At 39.8% G+C, this 21,870-nt stretch overlaps 2 protein-coding genes across 4 annotated transcripts; one reads left to right on the forward strand and one right to left on the reverse strand.

Annotated features, from left to right (window-relative positions):
- Positions 1-1,370: 1,370 nt before the first annotated feature.
- Positions 1,371-16,916, reverse strand: LOC117990572 (uncharacterized). 2 transcript variants are annotated; one of them, XM_034978033.2, is made up of 4 exons: positions 16,750-16,916; positions 3,834-3,956; positions 2,402-2,555; positions 1,371-1,677 (listed from the first exon to the last, which is right to left on the reverse strand). In XM_034978033.2, exons 2-4 carry the CDS (start codon positions 3,944-3,946, stop codon positions 1,462-1,464), a joined length of 483 nt encoding a protein of 160 aa, XP_034833924.1. In that variant the 5' UTR covers positions 3,947-3,956; positions 16,750-16,916; the 3' UTR covers positions 1,371-1,461. The 2 variants fall into 2 exon arrangements, with proteins under 2 accessions (XP_034833924.1, XP_069360673.1); XM_069504572.1 differs by lacking the exon at positions 16,750-16,916 and adding an exon at positions 4,303-4,324.
- On the forward strand, positions 5,035-21,547 carry LOC117990570 (uncharacterized). Of its 2 annotated transcripts, none has more exons than XM_069504554.1 (4): positions 5,035-5,053; positions 8,978-9,154; positions 18,498-18,625; positions 19,182-21,547. In XM_069504554.1, the coding sequence occupies exons 2-4, from the start codon at positions 9,058-9,060 to the stop codon at positions 19,968-19,970; spliced, it is 1,014 nt and encodes a 337-aa protein (XP_069360655.1). In that variant the 5' UTR covers positions 5,035-5,053; positions 8,978-9,057; the 3' UTR covers positions 19,971-21,547. The 2 variants fall into 2 exon arrangements, with proteins under 2 accessions (XP_069360655.1, XP_034833921.1); XM_034978030.2 differs by lacking the exon at positions 5,035-5,053 and adding an exon at positions 6,200-6,509.
- Positions 21,548-21,870: the final 323 nt, after the last annotated feature.

The raw sequence follows: 21,870 nt of genomic DNA on the forward strand, positions 1-21,870 counted from the left end.
AAGTAGCGAGGGGTAACATTTGAAAAAGCCAAATATTGTTTCAATGTACTACAGTGCGACCAAAGAGTGCGACAAGTGGCGACAAGGCTCTCTTGGCGCGTGGCGAAAATCAGTAGGGAGATTGCCTAAAACCTGCATCAATCATTATTACAATCTCAATTGTTCTGATTGGCTGAATTTGTGCGATTCTTGCAACAATGCATTGTAGCCAATAGTGAGCGAACGTCTACCAATCAAAGGTGATTGCAATCATGACATTGTAGCTGTTATTCGCACGTCATTCGCAATCGCGTGCTGCGCGATTGTGGGAGAATGAAAGTTGAGTATGACAATTGAGATTGTAATAATGTAATAATGATTGATACAGGTTTTACGAAATCGCCCTACTGGCTAACGCTCAGACGTGGCTCAGACCAAGAATCAAGGAGACTTGACTTCAAAATAATAATACCTTGCTAGAGCAATCTAGGTGTATAGAAAAGCTCTGAAAAGTGATAAAGAAAAAAAACACAGTTTTTGTAGTTGTCATAGTTTAGCTTTTTTGTTGGGCACATTCGTCATCTGTGCCCAAAAAACCTCTATGATGGTAATTTATTGCGAATATTACGAGTTTTTATTTAGTTTTCAGTTTTAAATTTAGTATTGAAGTTGTGTAGAAGCCATTTATGGTGCATTGCTGTGTGATCGGCTGTAACAGTTATAGCGAAAGCAAATTATGAAACATAACCTTTCATACGTAAGTAGGTATGATGGTGTACTACGTAGTAGTAACTTCCAACTTCTGTGGGTATGATTTCTTTTGTTGTTTTTTCCCTTTCGGGTATGCGTCTGAGAAGACGTCTCCTTGATTCTTAGTCTGAGGCTTGTCTGAGGGCTAACGAAAGATGAGACTGGTAAGGGAAAAGCGCGGCAAATGCAAAACATATGACATCTCTGAAATTAGTATGACAGACCTGTAACCTAATTGCATAGAACAGAAATAAAAATGAAAATAAGTAATTCAAAAGTATCAAATTAGGTTATTCCAAGTCGTGTCATACTAATTTCAAAGCTGCCATACAGTGCGACAAGGCTCTCTAATCTCTTGGCACTTGATTGACATCGACAGGGGGGCGCTGTTGGAGAATCAAACCCTTGATCAAACCTCATGAAAACATGATGAAAACAATAACCATAGACAATAACAAAGGTAATAATCACAATAATATTACCGTGACAAAGGGGACATTAGTTCCGATTATCGCCACGTTTGCCGCGCTTTTTCAGTCTCATGGTCTCATCTTTCGTTAGCCAGACTCTATTGGCTTCTAACACTTTTGGTCTTTGATTCATGGATTGTAAAATTAATAATAGAAGACAGTCAATTTTGATACATTTGTTTTATTAAATTAAAAAATATTGAGCAGTCATGGGGTTCTTTTAGTGATCAAAACTTTAAACCATTGGTTTACGCTATAATAATCAATTCATCATGAGAGAGTTTTCGGGCAGTTCATCTTTTTTGACGTGGCCGTAGATGCCGTGGCGCATCTGGCTGAGGTAGAAGCGCTGTCGGCTGTCTGGCGTGTAGCCCAGGCCGGTGCACTGGTGGAAGGTGTCGTCGCAGAGGAAACCGTGGGCGCACCTTTGGTCGTAGTAATCGAAGACCATTTTTTCGGTGCACTGTTCTTTTGGTCCCTGTGGATAATATCTGACTTAGCTTCTTGGATTCTGATTGGATCTTGAATCTTCTTATTATAGCAACTATACCTATCTAAGTACCTATCAATAGATAATATATACAAGTTTAATATATTATCTTTGGTACCTATATAAAAGGAAAAGGTGACTGACAAATTTATCAACACACAGCTCAAACTACTGGACAGATTGGGCTTTGGTATGCAGATAGCTATTATGATGTAGGCAACTAGGCATCCACTAAGAAAGGTTTTTGAAAATTCAACCCTATTAATTTAATATGGGTTTGAAATTTGTGTAGTCCACGCGAACGAAATCGCGAGCATAAGCTAGTCTAATCATATTATTATACTTATACCTGTAAATTTATCATCACAATCCATCGCCGGCTCAGTACTGAGAACGGGTCTCCTCTCAGAATGAGAATGAGGTTTGGCCATAGTCTGCCTGGGTTAAGTACGGGTTGGCAGTCTTTACAAACCTTTGAGAACATTATGAAGAACTCTGATTTCCTCACGATATTTTCTTCCACCGTTAAAGCGGCGCTGATAGCCTAGTGGTTACGACGCGTGACGTCAGCCTCCTAATCGGAAGTCCAGAGTAGGATCCCGTGCACGCACATCTTGGGGTTTAGTGCCTTTAAGCGATTAGATATCACTTAAATTTAAATTTCTAAACGATTTTCCAGTTTATATCTAGCTAGCGTGTGACGTGTCCATACCCGGTAGCAGTCCAAGCGGTTGCCGCACACCTCGTTGATGTAGGTGCCCCGCAGACAGCGCTTGTACATCTTGTCGCCTCTCGACACGTCGCACACCTCGCCAGTGGGGATGCCGCTGGGGGACGGCTCGCAGACGGGGCATTCCACCAATATGCTATAAGACACCATTTAAATGTAGAACATCTCATTGGAAATTCATTATTGCTTTATTCAAAACGAATCGATCCACATACCTACCTAGTGACTTAAGTTTAAAAAGTAAAGACACATAAAAAAAATATGATTTCAAAATGGTATCCGCAAAACTATTCTATTCTATTCTATTCAATTCAATTCTAATATTAATTTAATCCGCTTCATACTGTGTATATTGTTATGGGTTGTATTTTCATTGCCTGAAATAAAAATTATTTATTTATTATTTATTATTATAAAACACACCGTGAGAGAGGTCGCCGCAGAGGTCAATATTATAAATTATTATGGGAGGCCGTACCAGATTCCGCCATCTTATCATAATATTGAGTTGGTCATCGGAAGGGATGACAAATTATATTGGAACCAAGATTATTATCATCTACTTACTAGGTTGATTAACTTCATGCAGGATATATTAGCGGTGATAGCCGGTTACGATGTTGGCCTCCTAGTTGTGGAGTGCGGAGTTCGATCTCGAGCATGCACTTTTACTTTTCGGAGTTTGTGCGTTTTTAAATATCACTTGGTTTAACAGTAAAGGAAATCGTGAGGAACACGCATGCCTGAGAGTTCTCCATTAATGTTTTCAAATGTGTCCGAAGTCTGCTAATCCGCACTTAGCATGAAAAGGGTTTGGTCTATGGCCAAACCATTTTCAATCTGAGAGGAGACCCGTGCTTAATAGTGAGCCGGCGATGGGTTGATGATGATGTGATGTCGATAAAGTTCGCACTATCAGACAATACAAGCGTTTTAATTCAAGTAAGTGGGTATGAACAAAAATAAGATAGGTAAGTACTAAAAGTATTTAAAAAACTAAATAAAATAAAAGCTTTTTATGGTTCCGTGCCAACGGGAATTTTTTGTCAATACATTTTCACGACCAGTTCTGGTTAATTTATTATTCACTAGATGATGCCCCCGATTTCGTCCGCGTGGATTTAAGTTTTCAAAAATCCCGTGGGAACTCGTTGATTTTCCGAGACAAAAAGTAGCCTATGTCCTCCCCGGAATCCAAACTAACTCTGCACCAAATTTCGTCAAAATCGGTTGAACGGATGGGCCGTGAAAAGCTAGCAGACAGACAGATTTTCGCATTTATAATATTAGTAAGTATGGATTTAGAAAATAATAATTATTTATTATTTATTTAGAAAAAAAACTAAATGAAAATAAAATAAAAAAACATCGTACCATAATATGGAGTGCACAACATATATTGACACCGAATTACCCTTCCAATTTTCGCGGCTCGTCCCTCTCGATGAGGTTGCGGGACTCGTAGCCTCTGTAGTGAGCCAGGCAGGCGGTGCTCATCAGGAGCATGATTGAAAGTACTCGTTGCATGATCGGAGTTCTAGAATTATACTTAATTATATTTTCTATTCCAAACGGATAGAACGGATTCCGTGGAACGGAATGAATCTAAAAGTTCATCAGATTAGAAAACCTACAAATAAGTAAGTATTTGAATATTAGGCTATTATTATTATTTTTTTATTTTTTATTTTTTTTTTTAAAAACATTAGCCATCTTAAATGACTAATATTTTTCCTCTCCAACTAAGCGTGAAGCTTGTGCTAGGAGTAGGTACGACAATAGTGCAACGGGCGGGGTTTGAACCGTCGACCTTTCGGTTTTGTTTCGGTTTCGGTTTGTTAGGAATATCATATTGCATGCTAATAGGCAGAATTTGGCTGTACCTTTTTGTTTTGTAACATCTCCACTGTTTACCCAGATTCGCAATAAAGAAATTTGAATTTTGAATTTGAATTTGAATTTCAGTCCACTCCTTACCAGTTGAGCTATTGAGGCTCTAATTAGTAGGTAAGAGGCCCTTGTATTATTATTAAGTTGTAAATCATCGGTACAGACCAAAATAATATTTGAAATCATCCCTGATTCATTATTCTTATTCATGAATGAAACAGTAAAAAGGCACGTGGTTGAGGGCGGAATCTAATTGATGCGGTATAAACAGAATGTTTCAGATCCAAATCCGATCTAGTTTTATATATATCTTTGACACATACATAAAAACCAAACAAACATTGCTACATTATGACGTCTCGCACACCGATGGAGCATTCGTAGGGAAGAGCTAAGGCGCGTCGGCTTCTTGATAACAACGCAAAGTAAATAAGACTATTTACTTTGGCAAGGCGGCTAGGCTGCACGTGATGTGCCCAGATGCGCAAAGGCGGAGTGGTTTTGTGTTCAAATAGGTACCTACCTATCAATGTCGAATGTATGACAAAGTGTATAAAGCTGAGGTTAGGCTAAAAGATTAGAATAGAATAGAATAGAATGTTTTTTTTATTCATGTAAACTTTTTACAAGTGCTTATGAATAGTCAGGTAGTTTTAATTTACAACTGTTTCGGAATGCCGTTTCCGTTTCCATTCTACTATGCGTCGGCCGTTATGCTCCTGATATAAAAGATTGTACCACATTGTAAGTAGCTGTACGTTATAGGTATCTTAATGAATTCTCCTAATTCTGATTCTTGATTTTAATTAAATCTCGTCACTTCATCGTCCCTTCATTCAGCTTCACCTAATCGACCTTCGTTTCGCTACATGTCACCAGCTTACTTCGCACGCCATCTACTACTTAGAACCAATAGTCTCCATTGATTCCAGAAGTTTTGGCATCTTAAACCCGTGAAGACGCGTTGTTTTTGTTTTCGTAAACGTTGCCCGCGTCGTGTCGTTCGGTTTATGTTAATCACTCATCTATTTTCGTATTGACATTCGTGACAATTCATTCAAAAGGCAAAGCGGTAATAAGTTTAGTATAGTATATTTTTGGCTAAGTACTTACTATTACTTACTACCTGCCTACTAAGGCAGGAGAATTCTGCCCAGTGACAATGATTTTATTTGTTTACCTAACACATTCGTAAAATTAGGGAAGTATTTCGTTGTATTTTTAACTTCCGAACTGTGCGGCGTCCGTTTTACTTGTCTTACGCACGGTGCGGAAGTAGATTTCCTAAGTTCCTGAGCACGTATAAAAGAGATAAATATATTCCCGATATTTTTGCTTCAAGTGTGTTTAATTTTGCAAAAAAATGTACAGGAATTATCTTGTAAAGCATACAAATTAGGGTTTTATCATTTTTAGATTTTCATAATACTTAAAAGTAAGTGCCTAGGTTGTTACATTAAGATTCTTAAGTTCAATATCTAAAACCATAATGTTTAATAATTAAGTTCTTTGTTACCATTTTCCGAATCATTTCATTCAGCGTATTTTTTAAATACTTAACCAAGCGTGTATTTTTATTTTTTAACCTATAAAACTTGCAGAAGATTATAATGATCCTCAGATCGTATTTTTATATAAAAGGGAGATATGTATAAAATTAAAATAAAACGATTCCATTTCACGAGTCACTGACACCATATTAAATTTATAATGAAACAATTTATTGGTTTTTTGTCTGCTGACTTGGTGATGACGATATTTTTTGAGACAATGAGAATTGCTGCAAATGTTCTGCTACGTTTTGTTTACGTGTATAAATAAAGAGCTTTGGATATGAAAATAATTTGAACGCATTGGCACGAAGTGAATGTACCGAGTGTGTGCGCACGCGCCGCCCGCCCTACCCACCGCCCGCCCTCAATATTATGCGCATTCACATGACAAAGTTCGTACGAAACGCTTGTGTTATATTTTAAAGAGTAAAATATTTTTGTTATTGCCGTTTATTTCACAACAATTTACAAAATTAAACTGAAAATACAGGTTTTATTTTTAAATACGCATTTGTTTTGGAACTGAAATTAGTGTTAAAAAGTTGATTAAATAACTATGGGCATGATTTCCCGAGTGCGTGGCAGAATTAGGAGTGACTCTTTCTCGAAGATTCAACTCAAATCGGAGGACAAAATTGCTAATATTGGTACGTGGAAATAAATGTGTGAAATAATTTAGTAAAAACCGGTTTTTCGGAGATCTGCTCTACTGCTCTACCGGTATACGCGATAATCTGGAAAATCACGAAACACCGCAGTGTGTTTTTGTTGGTTTCCAAGAAAATTTTCATATTAAGTATTTATTGATATTTACTTACTTATCATTAAGTATTTTTTACTTACTAGCTTATCACCGTGACTTCATCCGCGTGGAGTGTGGACTACACAAATTTCAAACCCCTATTTTAGAGTTTTCAAAAATCCTTTCTTTGCGGATGTCTATGTCGGAATAGCTATATTGCATGCCAAATTTCAGCTCGATCCGTCAGTATTTTGATATTACTGGTGTAAGTTAATAGATCAGTCAGTCAGTCAGCTTTTCCTTTATAGATATAGATAAATAATAACAACTAAGGTAGTAACGGAGGACTATACTCACCCCTTAAAAAGAACCTACCTTCAAAATTTCAAGTTAGCAATGATTAAAACTTTCCCTTACAAACTTTCATCCCCTATTTTACCACCCTTAAGAGGGGATTTTCCAAAATAACTTATACAGGTTTTTATTATTTAAAGCTAATAACCGAAATGTCGATTTTCCCCTTATCACTATTTTTTGAGCTAAATTGACTGGGCTATGTAAGATAAAGAGCTGGATATAAACACGCATTTCGTGTTTGATAGTTTTATTGAACATGCAAGGATTGTTTGTGTCCTACTTATGTTTGTTGTAAGTATGAAAATTGATCGTAATTTAAGTCTCGTTTTTCGATTTCATTTTATGAAAGGTTTGTTTTTAAATAAGTACCTAAGTATATTTTTTTATTAAGGACAATCAACAATCGTACTACGTACCTACTTACAAATTAAAAATATAGGTACGTTCTTCAATCATAATATTTTCTTTCTAATGATTTGAAAATATAGATAGAATCGAAGCGAAACGACCGTCGTAAAAGCTATTAAATAATATGGAAAAAATAAAAAATCGGTCAACGAGTCGGACTCGCACACGATGGTTCCGTACCATCGCATAAGTAATAACACTTTTTAATTATCATGGTGCCCATTTTGAAATATTTATTATATTTTATTGTTACAGCGGCAATAGAAATACACATTTTGTGAAAATTTCAACTCTACCTATTACGGTTTACGAGATAAAGGCCCACTGACAGACAAACAGACGGAAGGACAGCGGAGGCTTAGTAATAAACTATTGGCACATTGGCACCCCTCGGATACGGAACCCTCATAACAAGCATGTTTCATTTTACGATCGCATAAAAATTTGAATTTTAAATGAGAGCGTTTATTAATAGGTACGTTGAAGGAGAAAAATGATTGCGATTTTTACTTTTCTCTTAAAAATTTGCTGGTGCTAAATTATCTTTAAATTAAGAATAACTAATATTGATTGAATGACACAGTAGCCGGCAAGAAATATTGTACATCGACCTTTAGAATGAGATTTCGGCTTTGTATAGCGTTGTCTCTGTCACTCATACCTATGTGACGTTTTGTCGGTCTCAACGACAGAGACAACGCTCTACGAGACCGAGCTATCACTTTCTTAAGGTCGACGTACAATATTTCCTGCCGGGTACTGCACCTACCTACTGTTTAAACCACTGGTCTAGAAACTTGATGCATGTAGATAACGCATTACGCAGTATAATGTGCGCCGCGTGCTTGTGAGCTCTACGTTGACCCAAGTTGGTAACAGGATGCGTTTTGGACTCAAGAGGTCTTAGCTCAGAATAAGGACTGTTAGAAGTAGCCCTATTGTTAGAGCGAGATAGCTAAATGCATTTAGAAGCAGCTCTTGTTAGAACGTGACAAAATGATTAGTATGCTTTGTCCTTATCACCGTGGCCACTTTTTTTTGTTTGTCAAAATGTATTTGTACGTGAGAATTTGACAAACAACGTGAAGTGTAGAAGGAATGATATTTCACAAGTAAGAAAATCTGCTTGAGCGAGAGGGACTGAGGGGGCCACGCTAGTTGCAAATCTGGACATATCTGTGGGTCTTAGCCTTTACCATTCCCACGAGTCATGACATGTTAAGCTGTCTATTATTATCTGTACTAAGTACCTACTTAACTACTTAATATTATAAATTCGAAAGTGTGTCTGCCTGTCTATCTGCTAGCTTTTCACGGTCCTTCAGTTTTACCGATTTTGACGAAAGGTACAGAGGTACCTTGCCTTACCTTGAGATACCGGGGCTACATTTTGTTTCGGAAAATCAAAGGGTTCCCACGGGATTTTGAAAAAACCTTTTATATTTTTAAAATCTATTTTATTATTTAAAGAAAATCCTCACTATTTTGTGATTAATTAAAGAGGTTGTGGGAGCATTAAAGACCACGACGTGAGAAGAGAGAATGGCACTGCCACGCCATGTTCTGACCAGGGCAGCAGCACTTAACATTGGGTATATTTGTTTCCAGTATGGCTGATCTCAATAGTATTCCTGTTGCCGTACTGGGCGCCCCGAGGCCTGCTAGTAGCGCTGGGCGGCGCGTGGCTCATGGCTGCCTATACCTGCCTGGTGGTGCCGCTGCTGATCTCCGCAAACTACCGCTACCCGGCGCGGTGGTACCCCGCCGTCGCGAAAGCCGCGCGAAGTGAGTATAAATTTTTCTCAATACAGCCCCCCAATTGTGTAAGAATAACCATTTCATGGCTATCGCAATCGTCAAGAATTCTGCCCTTTGATTGGCTCCGAAAAAATGTAAACAGCGAATCAACCAATCTTCTTCTTCTTTTCGAGTCGACGGTCACCTCAAACACGGGCAGCCCAAAAAGCCGCTACCGCGATTGCTCGGTCGGTAGCGTTGTACAGCTCCTCGTACGTGCAGGCTGTCGGGCACGCAGGGCACCCAGTCATGTGCGCAATGGTCTGTTTCGGATGACCGCAGATGCACTGCGTATCATGTACCGAGATAAAGCCCCACCTCGCCAAATCCACCCTAGACCTCCCCACCCCCGCTCTGAGGCGGTTGAGCGACCTCCAGACAGGCCAGCTGAGATTGTATCCTTCGGCAAGTCTCTCCCTTACGCTGGTGTTCGGGTTCGGGGTACCTAGCCGTGACCTCCACATAGCAAGACGTGTAGTTTCAGCGGACTGCTTGAGAGGCTGCACTGAGTGTAAGAAGCTATTCCTTGAGCGCAACCTAGGACGGGCCGGTGTATGACTGAATAGTGGATGACGTCTATCCTGTGTCTGCTTTGTTCTTTCTACCGAGCTAGAGACCGCTCGACGTACCTCAGGGGGGGCTATTCCTGCCAGCTGGTGCAGTTTGTCGGTAGGTGTTGGTTTCAGACAACCTGTTATTAGACGGCAGGACTCATTCAGAGCTACGTCGATCAGCCTTGCGTGTGCCGACCGTTCCCATGCAGGGGAGGCATATTCGGCAGCGGAATAGCAGAGCGCAAGGGCTGTAGTGCGCAAGACGGTTGGTTTAGCTCCCCAGGAAGTCGCAGTCAGCTTTCTCAGTAAGTTGTTGCGTGTGCAGACCTTTTGCTGGGTGTTCATGCAGTGCTGTTTCATTGTCAGGCTTCGGTCGAGGGTTACGCCCAGGTATTTGGGGAATCTATTATGCGACAATTTTGTGTTTTGCCATGTGATGTTAAGTTCTTTGTTTGCGTCTTTATTACGAAGGTGGTATACGCAGACTTCGGTTTTATTTGGGTTTGGTTTCAATCCATTTGCCGCATAGTAGTCACCGAGCTGGTTCAGGGATTTGGTTATTGCTTCCTCTGCGCTCGTGAAGCTGTCCGCTTGAGCTGCTAGTGCTAGGTCGTCTGCGTAAATGAAGCTTTTAGTGTCCTGTGCCCTAGGCTGGTCGTTTGTGTAGATATTGAACAGGCTTGGCGCCAGGACGCTACCCTGTGGCAGTCCATTACGCTGTTTCCTCCACCGGCTCTTTTGGTTTTGAAGGACGACCTGGAATTGGCGGTTGCTCAGTAGTTGCCTCACGATCTGGCAAAAGGTGTAATCAGCCGTGATTTCGTACAGCTTTTTAATCATAGCGCTGATGTTTACGGTATCGTAAGCTGCCGATAGATCCACAAAAGCGACACCGGTAATTTTCCCCCTCTCGAAACCATCTTCAATATGTTGGGTCAGGTTGAGAATTTGCGACGTGCAGGACTTGCCTGGGCGAAAGCCTGATTGTTGGGGAATAAGCTTTTCATCGATGTGTGGTGTAAGTCGGCCAAGAAGGATCCTTTCAAACAGCTTATACAGGTGGCAAAGGAGAGAAATTGGTCGGAAATTTTTGGGGTCGTCAGCAGGTTTACCAGGCTTAAGTAACGCAATGACACGGGCTTTGCGCCAGATTTTTGGGATGTTATTAGTTTCTAGGCACTTGTTGAAGAGCCTCAAAATCCAGTCCAAAGTTGCAGGGCCAAATTGCTTTATCTGTTCGACTGTGAGATCGTCAAGTCCACACGCTTTACCACTCTTCAACTTCTTGAGCCCAGCCTTTAGTTCGTTGAGGCTAATGTCAGTGCTCAGAGCATCCGTTTCTGTGGTTAGATTCCTTAGGATTTTAGTAGCTCCTCGGAGGGGTTTAGTCTTTCCATTTAGGAGCAGTTGGTGGGCGACCTGGTTTGCAGTTACGTTTGTGTACTCACCGGGAGAGTTTTGGGTGCCAGTTAGTTTCTTGAGAGTTGACCAGGCCTTTTTGCTGTTGTGGGTCATATCGACTGACTCAACCAGGTCTTGCCATTTCTTCCTTCGGCATTCACCGATACACTGCATTAGGTGTTCGCCGAGGAAGATTGTAGATTGGGAGAAGGGGTCTCCTTCAAATGCTGTTTGGTATTCCTGTAGGAGACATGCAGCTTCCCCAGACAGCCCGGGTACATAAGATGTGGCGCACCCTCTCGGAATGGTCTTGCGAGACACTTCTTTTACCATATCTATGAATATGTTATAATTCTGTGGGGTGGCTTCCATTGTGCGTATACGGTTGTCTATTGTGGTTGAGAACTCCTCCCAATGCGCCTTTTTAAAGTTGAAGCGCCTCCGGAAAGGAACTGTAATAGGTTGGACCACAGCACTTACCTCACAGGAGATAGGTCTATGCTGGGTGCGAGGAATCGGTTTTGCGACTCGTTTTCGGCACTGAGAACTAATGTTTGCACTAACAAAGATTAAGTCTGGGTTGTATCCCCTTTTCCATCTTCCACTATTGAAAGACGTGGGCAATTTTGAATCGTGCACCAGTGCAAGATTGTTGGCCTCGCTCCATTCTTCAACGGCCTCTCCATTACTATCTGTTGCGCTGTAGCCCCATGAGACACTATGGCTGTTAAAGTCTCCAATAATTATGCTGGTATTCGTGTTGCCAAAGTTGATTGGGGCGGTGAAAAGGAAGGGGTGGCTGGGCGGTTTGTAGACGGACGTCACCGTAGTGTCGGACAGCTCTACGGTCAGGATCTCCACATTATTTACATCCGTCATATAGGCAGACTTTACGTGCGCACCGGGTCGGGTATAAATTGCGCTGCCGTACTTGTGGTGTGGTCGCTCGATGATGCGCGTCATGTTGGGTATTTCTGGCCGCGGATTATCTGGGCCTCGATGCGTCTCTTGTACGCATACTACGTCATATTTATTTACATGGCACAGCTCAGCAAGTAAAGTTGCTTTGTCTGAGGAGAAGCCCTCGATGTTAATAGAGAGCACTGTCAAGGCTGGCCCTAATAAGGGCCGTTTACAGCGAGCTTGGTTCTTACAGGTGGCCATCGTGGTGAAGAGATTGGTCAGCCTACTGGTTTGGTTTATGTAGTGCTGCTTCCGGGGACGCCGGGTGCTTGTAATTGGTATTAAACTAAGCACCACGCGGGGAGGCTCTCTTCATGTCCCCCTCAACCATCAACCAATCAAAGGGCAGAATTTCTTGACGATTGCGATAGCCATGAAATGGTTATTCTTACACAATTAGGGGGCAGGATTGCTTTTTATCCGACATAGGTCTACAGGAGGGAGGACCATACGTCTTTAAATACAGACAAACAAATGAAGTGTTGGCCTCGTCAAGACTCCCAAGAGTTTCACGTACGTCTAACTGGCTATATTATGACGTCATAACAAATCCAATATGGTGGATTTGACAAACAGGATTGAGTAGTTTCCTTAGGTAGGTACCTACCTATATCACAGATTATGTTATTGTATATATGCTATATATACTGTTATTGTATAAGCTGTGATAGCCTAGTGGTTAGGACGTCCGCCTTCAAATCGGAGGTCGGGGTTCGATCCCGGGCACGCACCTCTAACTTTTCGGAGTTATGTGCGTTTTAAGTAATTAAATATCACTTGCTTTAACGCTGAAGGAAAACATCGTGAGGAAACCTGCATGCCTGAAAGTTCTCCATAATGTTCTCAAAGGTGTGTGAAGTCTACCAATCCGCACATGGCCAGCGTGGTAGTCACTATGGCGAAAACCCTTCTCACAGAGGAGACCCTGTCCTCTGTAGTGAGCCGGCGATGGGTTGATCATGATGATGATATAGCTATAAGTATGCCAAGCAGTAAGATAATGCACTTAAAATCCATCCATTACATACTTAGGTATTATATTAGATTTGGCAATAAATCGGGATACATGTTTAATATCATACAAAGCTTATATTAACATTAGAATAATACGTAATTCTGCTTTCGAATTTAATTTTGCTACTGAGTTTAATATACTTAATATTATTTATGACGTTATTTTATTATCTCCTGTTTTTAGCCGTGAAATGCCGTGCGTTTAAGCGATTTTGATGAAATTTTGCACAGAGTTAGCCAGGTACATCCCGGAACATCAAAGAGTTCCCCCGGGATTTTTAAAAATCTATATCCACGCAGACAAACTCGCGGGCTTCACCTAGTAAATGAATCATCAAAGTTCATTAGGTTTATTTGTATTTTCGAAAGTTCTATTTTAATAGTAAATTACTAGTTCATGACCACTAAGTAGGTATATAATAAGTATATTAACCATTATACTTACTACTTACTTAGTACTTAATAGTAAAAACTATCTTTTTGTCATGGATCTTGTACGCAGTATCACAGAATAATATAATAGTACTAACGTGCAGTATGTTATAGTGTACATTATCCGTAGTTGTAGGTATGGATGACAGTAATTGTTGACAAACAAAAGTGTAGTCATGATCGTTGATCACGCCACATTACAAGTGGCGTTAAATAAGAAAATGCATCGTAGTTCGTACTTCGTACTTTCGTACCACGTGGACGTCTATTCGTGAAATAGTAAACACAGAGCGTACCAGGCTGACCTATTAAGTTGCCACCCCCGCTTTTTTCTGTACCACCACGCGAAAATATTCAAAGAAAGATTATCAATAGTTTTGTTCCGGTTTTTGAACTGCTTATAGATAAATAGGTAAGTAGATGTTACAGTACATTCTTTCTTAATTATGTAAATTACCTACCTACACAAAGTTTTAAAAATTTTAGAAACTAAGTATGCAATTATAGAAAGAAGTACAAGTGTCTGGAATTTTAAAAAGTTTGCAACACAAATCCAACATCTCTCTCATCTGGATGAATATTTATTGTGCGAAGTGGTCCAGTAAAACATGAGTAAAACATTTATTTGGAATGCATTATTTTATTCGGTTTTTTCCATTAGCATTCAACGTTTGTTGAAAAAACAACCTGGGGTTGGAGATGACGAATGAAAGATTTTTTTTTAATATTTGCGTCATTTACGTTTTTTATTGGCTTATTTTTCCGATTCAATGAGTCATAACGAGAGTAGTGAGTATGAGTACCTACTGTATTTGTTTGTGCCGATGAGGACAGTGTCTGATTTTAGCTTGTTGGAAGCTGTGGCAATAATACACACAAAAATACGATAGTGTGACTTACTGAAATTAATAACTCAATCTACTTAAGTATCTGTGATCCATCGATAAGTTACTTAGAAACGTTGTTATTTGTCAAAAATTTGTCAAAGGGGTTTAATAAAAACTGCCATACCCCTTCCAGGTTAGCCCGCTATCATCTTAGACTGCATCATCACTTACCACCAGGTGAGATTGCAGTCAAGGGCTTACTTGTATCAGAATAAATAAATAAAAAATTTATATGGTTGTTATTTTATGAGATTACACATGGATCGATTATTTATTTCGGTCGTTTAACAGTCCGCATCATTGTACGGCGCGAATACACTGTTATATGCCTTGTGACTTACGCCCGCGTAGCACTTATCTGTGAATTAAGTAGTCCATTTTTACACGAACATAGCTAGGGAGTCGAGAAGACCTACAAATGCCTACAAATGAGGTGCTACGAAAGATAGCGAAGGATGCTGGAAGGATTACAAAGGTTGTGCTACAAAAAGTAGCGAGGGATGTGTGTAGTTCCAAGAAGGTGCTACGAAACGTTGTGAGTGATAATATTGTGACCATTTGCCGGTGTGTGTAAAATAGATGCTACGAAAGGTTGTGAGGAATGTTTGTGATACAAAGGTGAACCTACAAATGAGGTGGTACTACAAAGGTGGTGCTACAAAAAGTAGCAAGGGATGACGTGTGTGGTTCTAAGAAGGTGCTACGGAACGCAGAGAGTGATAAATATGCCGTGCGGTGCAAAAGAGATGCTACTTACGAACGGTTGTGAGGGATGTTTGTGGTTCCAAGAAGGTGAAACGTACTCAGTGATGAGTCATGTGGCACCAAAGAGGTGCTACGAACCGTTGTGAGAGACGTGAGTGGTACAAAGGAGGTGCCACGGCTCACGACAAGCAAGGGGTATAAATTGCGTAAAAGAAAGTGGTGTTACGAAAAGTCAGGAGTGAATAAACATCTTCTAGGTAATCTTAGGTATTACACTTGCAAACCAGTAGGTCTGATTGCAGCCAAACGCTTGTCTATGATTTAAAAAAGAAAGATGTTTGTGCATGTGCAGGTACCAAGAAAATGCTACGAAACGTTAAAGGAGGGATACGTACATGAAATCAAATGTAGAGAGACGTTGCTAGGTTTGAACTATGGAGGTGCTACGAAACATTTCGAGGGTTATGTGTGTTCATGTTTTCATTCTCATGACGTTTGGAGTTGGACGATGGGAAGTTAGATTTTCCGGGACAAAAAGAAACCTATGTCCATTCTAGATATGCTTGCATCCCGGGAATCGTGAGAATCGGCTAGATGGGTGGGCCGTAAAATTTCAAAAGCATAGAAGGCAGACAGACAGTGGTGTGCCACTTCATATGGATTATATATTATATCCATTACTACCTAATATTATTATTATGAATATAACCCGTATGAAGTGCCACACCACTTGTCACGCATTTGCTTTCAAATTATGATTGTATTATGCATCATAGTATTTATATTATGCCTACGCTACGTATATATTGACAGATTGTTATGTGTGAGAGTCAGGTCATTGTCGAGAAGCTGAATGGAGCGACGGAAGCTGGCCGTGCGCCAGCGCATGTGCGTCATACAAGTTTACTGAAAAACTTTCGGCTTTAAACATAAACATTCTTTCTTCAGGCCTACCATATGCAGATATTGGTCGATTATTATATTTTAGGCTTCTTTGTTTTAACGGAGCTACCTGTGTTTAGGCAAAGTTGTCTTTACGATAATCACTACCTCTATTATAAATGCGAAAGTGTGTTTGTTTGTTTGTACTTCAATCACGTCGCAACGGAGCAACGGATCGACGTGATTTTTTGCATGGGTTAAGTTTAAGACCTGCAGAGTGACATAGGAAACTTTTTATCCCGGAAAATCAAAGAGTTCCCACGGGATTTTTAAAACCTAAATCGCGTACGAAGTCGCGGGCATCAGCTAGTAATTGTGGAATTAGGACGTATAGTATCTATATGTTATATCTACGTCGCGGGGGCCCGGCCTGAATTTTATTACTTCGCCCTCTAGAAACTATGCACGGACATTTTGATTGTATAAGTACCTACTTACTATTTAACAATGTAGTCTTAACTGGGTTATAATTGGGTAAGAAGCATACCTACAACTTATCGTTGCCCGCTGGATAGGCAGAACCTAGGCATCCAATCTTTGTAACGATGATTCCTGTTCTTAGATTGGACACGACAGGCAACAGTAAACTTAAATTTAGAGACGGTAGTTACACTTGAAATCTTAAGATTTTTTGATCACATTCTGATTTTTTAAATAATTATGTTATACTTATTGTAGAACTTACCAGAGTCTACTGTTGTAATAGGAGATGAAGGTTGCTGTCCGAAGGCTCCTCTGAACTGCTGTCCTTAACCGGGGTACTCCTTTTATACTCCACAATTCCTTGGAATATCCCTTTAAAATATTAGATCGGCTAAATGCCACATGAACAAGTCAAAGACGTATTTTTGATAGGTTTAATTTTTGCACATCTTAAACATTTAATTCTTTTTAAACTTTTGAGACTAGGCAAATCCTGTTCATCGATCGATAGGGGCCCACTACTCCCTGCCAGCTGCCAGATCACCAAATCTGTCAAGATCATAGGAGCCCCATTATTCTAATGTGCCCAGGGACTCCAATAGGTTAAAGACAGCGCTGGCCATACCACTTCCAGGTTAGCCCACTTCCATCTTAGACTCTATCATCACTTATCACCAGGTGAGATTGCAGTCAAGGGCTAACTTGTATCTGAGCAAAATAAAATAAAATATGTTATACTTATACTAGGTATTACATACTTAATACTTGTTTGGTTACCTATGATAAGACACCATCCAATATTTTTCCTATAAAAATTATCTTTTTCTTAAAAAATTAATAATGCAAATCAGCCTTAAACCTCTGAGTTGGAAAATGGTTAGACAAAGTGGGCAACACTTTGTGACAGATTGCGGAAAAGGCTGTTGCTATATTCTATTCCTTGGTGTTTTATTCAAAGTCGTATTTTACAAGAAGTGCCGGGTTCAATTATTTAGTAGAAAAATAAATATTTTTTCTAGATAGGTACATTAACTTCGATGTTTTTCATACAATTTTTTTTTTGTTTTTAAATGAAAATAGTACAATAAAACTTAAAGCTAGCCTTATCTAATTACTATATACATCATGGCTGAATTTCCGCGCTGGACAGCCAGGCTGATCCGTTGCGCAAAAAATGAGCCAGCCCTTCTGTCACCAGATGAGGCTATTAATCGCGGTGAAATGTCTCGTAAAAAATTTTTCATACTATTAATATTATAAATACGAAAGTGTCGGTCTGTCTGTCTGCTACCTTTTCACGGACGATCTGTTTAGCTGATTTTGATGTGCAGTTAGAAAGATAATTTGTATCCCGGCTAGGCTACTTTTGTAATAGGCTACTTTTGTTCCTGGAAAATCAAGAGTTTCCACGAGATTTAAAAACCTGAATCCCCGTAGATGATGTCGTGGGCATCATCTACTTACAGAGATAGCTTGCATACCGTTGTTGCGGATGCCAATATTATGACATCCGCGGATGCGGATCATAATATTTATCACCACAGTTGCTACTACAGTACACTTTACTATCAGCGAATTAAAAAATTAAAGTTGTAAACGGGTGCTCTTGCGTCAACTGACGGTACGGGAGCAGTAGTATGGGCCGCCCGGGCGGGCGCTTTGTTGCCGGAGCAAGACCAATAATTATTAATCTATGGTTGCACGCTTTTTATAAATAATCTATACTGCTCTGTTACCACAAAATAATACCGTAATCCCTTAGTGTATTAAACGTTGAACGTAAATACGAAATTTTAGTGAAATTGGTTTTATATCAATCGAATAAAACTGGTTTTTCTCCTAATGGTCGTGTAAAAAATGCGTATTTTTGGGGAAACTTCGCGATTTTTTTGTATCTAGCCAAATTGTGCACATCGTATTTTGCCTCTCGTAATTCACTAATCCGAAATGTGTCTTAACACCGCTTTTGGGACGCATTTCGCCTTAACTAAATTGTTGGTTTTATTCCAGAGATAGGCAGACGTCTTCGAGCGCCGGTTGTACGTCTGCTAGGCATGTTGAAAACAGTCTACGCGCCCATTGAGCGCGCTGAGCGGCTGCTCCTGCAGATGAGCAATCTTTCCACTATGATTGGACAGGTACCTATTTTTTTTAACAAGTCAGTTAATATGTTGGGTCCAAAAAAAAGAAACGACGAAGTCTTACGACGCATCGGTAAAAATAGAGACCTAATTAAATCGCTAATCGCTAAAATAAGCATCGCTAATTTTGACCATCAAACGCAGAAAGGTCAGTTATCTAGAGCATGTTCTCAGACATGACCGGTACCGTCTACTTCAGACCATCATGATGGGCAAAATTGAGGGAAAGAGAAGCGTCGCGGTAGAAGAAATCTGAGAATGGACTGGGATAATCTGATGCAGTCTAAGATGGGAGCGGAACTTGAAAGGAATTAATAAACTCATACCCCTTATCGATTTCTACATGGCATCTTACCAGAAGAAATACTCCTCTCGAACTATAGTAGAACGCCAATTTGCTTGGCGGCACGCACTTGCCGGCAGCGTGGTAAATAGCCACGACCGAAGCCTTCCAGCAAATCACTAGAAATATAATCCTTTGCGTAGTTTGTGGTAAGAAGTGTATTTTAATGGAGTACCTACCTACCTAACTTTAATCCAATTTCCTTTTCAGTTACTCATATTCACTGCGTGCGATCGGCTGCTAGTGTACCGAGGGCGACTTACCTGTCTTTACTCACTGATGTTCTACAATGTCGTCACCTACTCCGTCAACTACGTCCGCGAGATATGCACCAAAGAGGACTGGTCGCCATACGTGAACTTGACTCCGAACTCCCGTGTGAAGCACCTCGCCATGTCCGCGACTAAAATAGTCTTGGAATGGACCAAAGCTGTGACTTTCATAGTAACAATAACCTTCATCCTCCTCACTTTAGGTTTGGAGCAAGGTTTGGAATACTTCCGTCCCACAGCACTATACACACTTATGACCGGTACATATTATTTGTTATCAGAGAAAACGTTCTTGGAGCTTTGGCCTACTGCAGTGACAGCGTTAAAATTAGAGAGGCTGGAAGGAATGGAAGTGTTGTACTGCGGATTTTGGGCTAGAGCGATCACTACAGCTATAGCGATCCCTCTGGTGCCAGCACTGATGTGGAACGAGAGATGGAGATTAGCTGTGTTGATTTTGTACTTTTGTGTAATCGTACACGGGCGTTACAGACTTGGTGAAGCATTCTCCAAGCTGAAGGAAGCTCAAGGTTCGTTGGCAAGGTTTCGTCGTGCGACTGCTGAAGAACTGTCCACTTTAGAGGACGTCTGTGCAGTGTGCCTCGGGACCATGAAGTCTGCCAGAGTGACACCGTGCGCTCACTTCTTCCACGCAGACTGTTTAAGGAAGTGTCTCGCCACTAACGATAGATGCCCAATCTGTGTACGAGAATATGTATTTTATTGACGATTCGAAGAGGATTTGGGATAAGACTGCTGGTTTAGGTTGTAGTTAAGTAAGAGACATTCTAACGTGAATTAGTTATTGGAGTAATTGTGTATAAAACTCAAACTAAACTTTATTAAAGCACTATAATCAGTACCCTTATTATAAATGCGAAAGTGTGTTTGTTTGTTGGTTTGTTGGTTTGTCCTTCAATCACGTCGCAACGGTGCAACGGATTGACGTGATGTTTTGCATGGGTATAGATAAAGACCCGGAGAGTGAAATAGGCTACCATCATCCCGGGAAATCAAAGAGTTCTCACGGGATTTTTAAAAATCTAAATCCACGCGTATACGAAATCGCGGGCATCAGCTAGTAATATTATATTATAGTGTCATCTTTTGTGACTAAAAAAGGTTCTAAATAGTCTCGCCGACGCGACCTAGGTTTGAATTCTGGAGTGAGCTTGACTGGCTGAAGTAATTAAGTAATCTGGCAGGGAGCTGCACCGGGTGGATATATACCTCACATAGTACCAACTTAGCAACTGAGCAATTTTTGAGGTAGATGCTATAGCTGCTAAAGTTTACATAGACGCTCAGGTTAAAGTTGTCAATGTGCATCCAGCCTAATGGTATATGCTTGTGTTAGGTAATGGTCGCTAATGTCGTAACATACTCATAAGTTTGTGAAAAGATTCTGGCGATAAGCTGAGTCACGAGAGATTCCGGTTTTATACATACTAGATCTCCGAGATTTTATAATAGAGTGACTCCGAGAAAGTCACCAGTTTACTATAAAAATCCTACTGATTTTGTTTAGTTTCAAAGAAAGCAATTTTATTTATTTTTCAGTCGTAGTCGTTGAAATACTACCAAGTAGGTATTATTTTTAAAATAAATAGTGTCTTGTAGGTATATCTAACAGATTTGCAAATATTTTGCACCTATTTTTTTAATTTCGTTTATTTTTGTACTTACCTGATGTAGGTATTTTACACGTGGACGTGGTGTAGGATTAATATGAGTAGGTAGTAGGTACCTACCTAAGATGGATAGTAATTGGCCCGTAATGTAATTTATCAAGTAGGTAGCTAGCTAAAATTTTACCTGGATGGCTAAAAAAGTTTATTTTGCAATGCAATGTAGGTAAGTTAATAGATTATTTTCTAAATCCCACAGTTTTCGTCCAGTCTGAAATAAGTAGGTAGGTACCTAATTGTAGTGTAATAAACGTAAGTACGGTCAATAAAACTACAATAATTATAATAGGCCCTGCAGGCTGCAGAAATTTCACTGGGTAGGTACCTTCCTAGTAAATGAAGTAATTTTACTTGGTAGGTACCTTCCTAGTAAAATTACTGCAGGGCTATCACTATAAAAATTTACTTTATTTTGTAAGTAGGTATTCCAACTTTTCTAAATATGCCATTTAAAAAAAAAATAGTTTATGAAACATTTTTTGGATAAGTAATTAGCTACCTATATAAAATTGTGCAAAACCAATTTAACATTATGCCAAGAAATTTTCATATTTTTCAGAAACGAAAAATCTAATTAATATTTTTAGATTTTAATTAAATATATTTTTGAGTCAAATGTTTACTTTTATTTAAATAATCCTTTACCTAATAAAAACCTAAGGATTGAAATCTGCTGAACCGATTTTGGATAAACTTGCACCGTCGCGTCGTCACAAAAATGCTATGAGTTAGGGGTAAATAAGACCTATTAGTTTGGCTCGGCTTGGCGGAGCACTCTAGCTCAACATTCTTTCATGCGAACCATTTCAACATTTCATTTCATTTTACTTGAAAGTAAAATTAAGGTTCACCGTGGTAAAGGTGCGTGAATTTTACTTTAGGATGAAGGCAGCTGTTGTCTTCAACTACCGACGATTAGCGAGAAACGAGTTGAGCTAA

The sequence above is a fragment of the Maniola hyperantus genome, chromosome 18 (assembly GCF_902806685.2).
Source record: "Maniola hyperantus chromosome 18, iAphHyp1.2, whole genome shotgun sequence".
Classification (NCBI taxonomy): domain Eukaryota; kingdom Metazoa; phylum Arthropoda; class Insecta; order Lepidoptera; family Nymphalidae; genus Maniola; species Maniola hyperantus.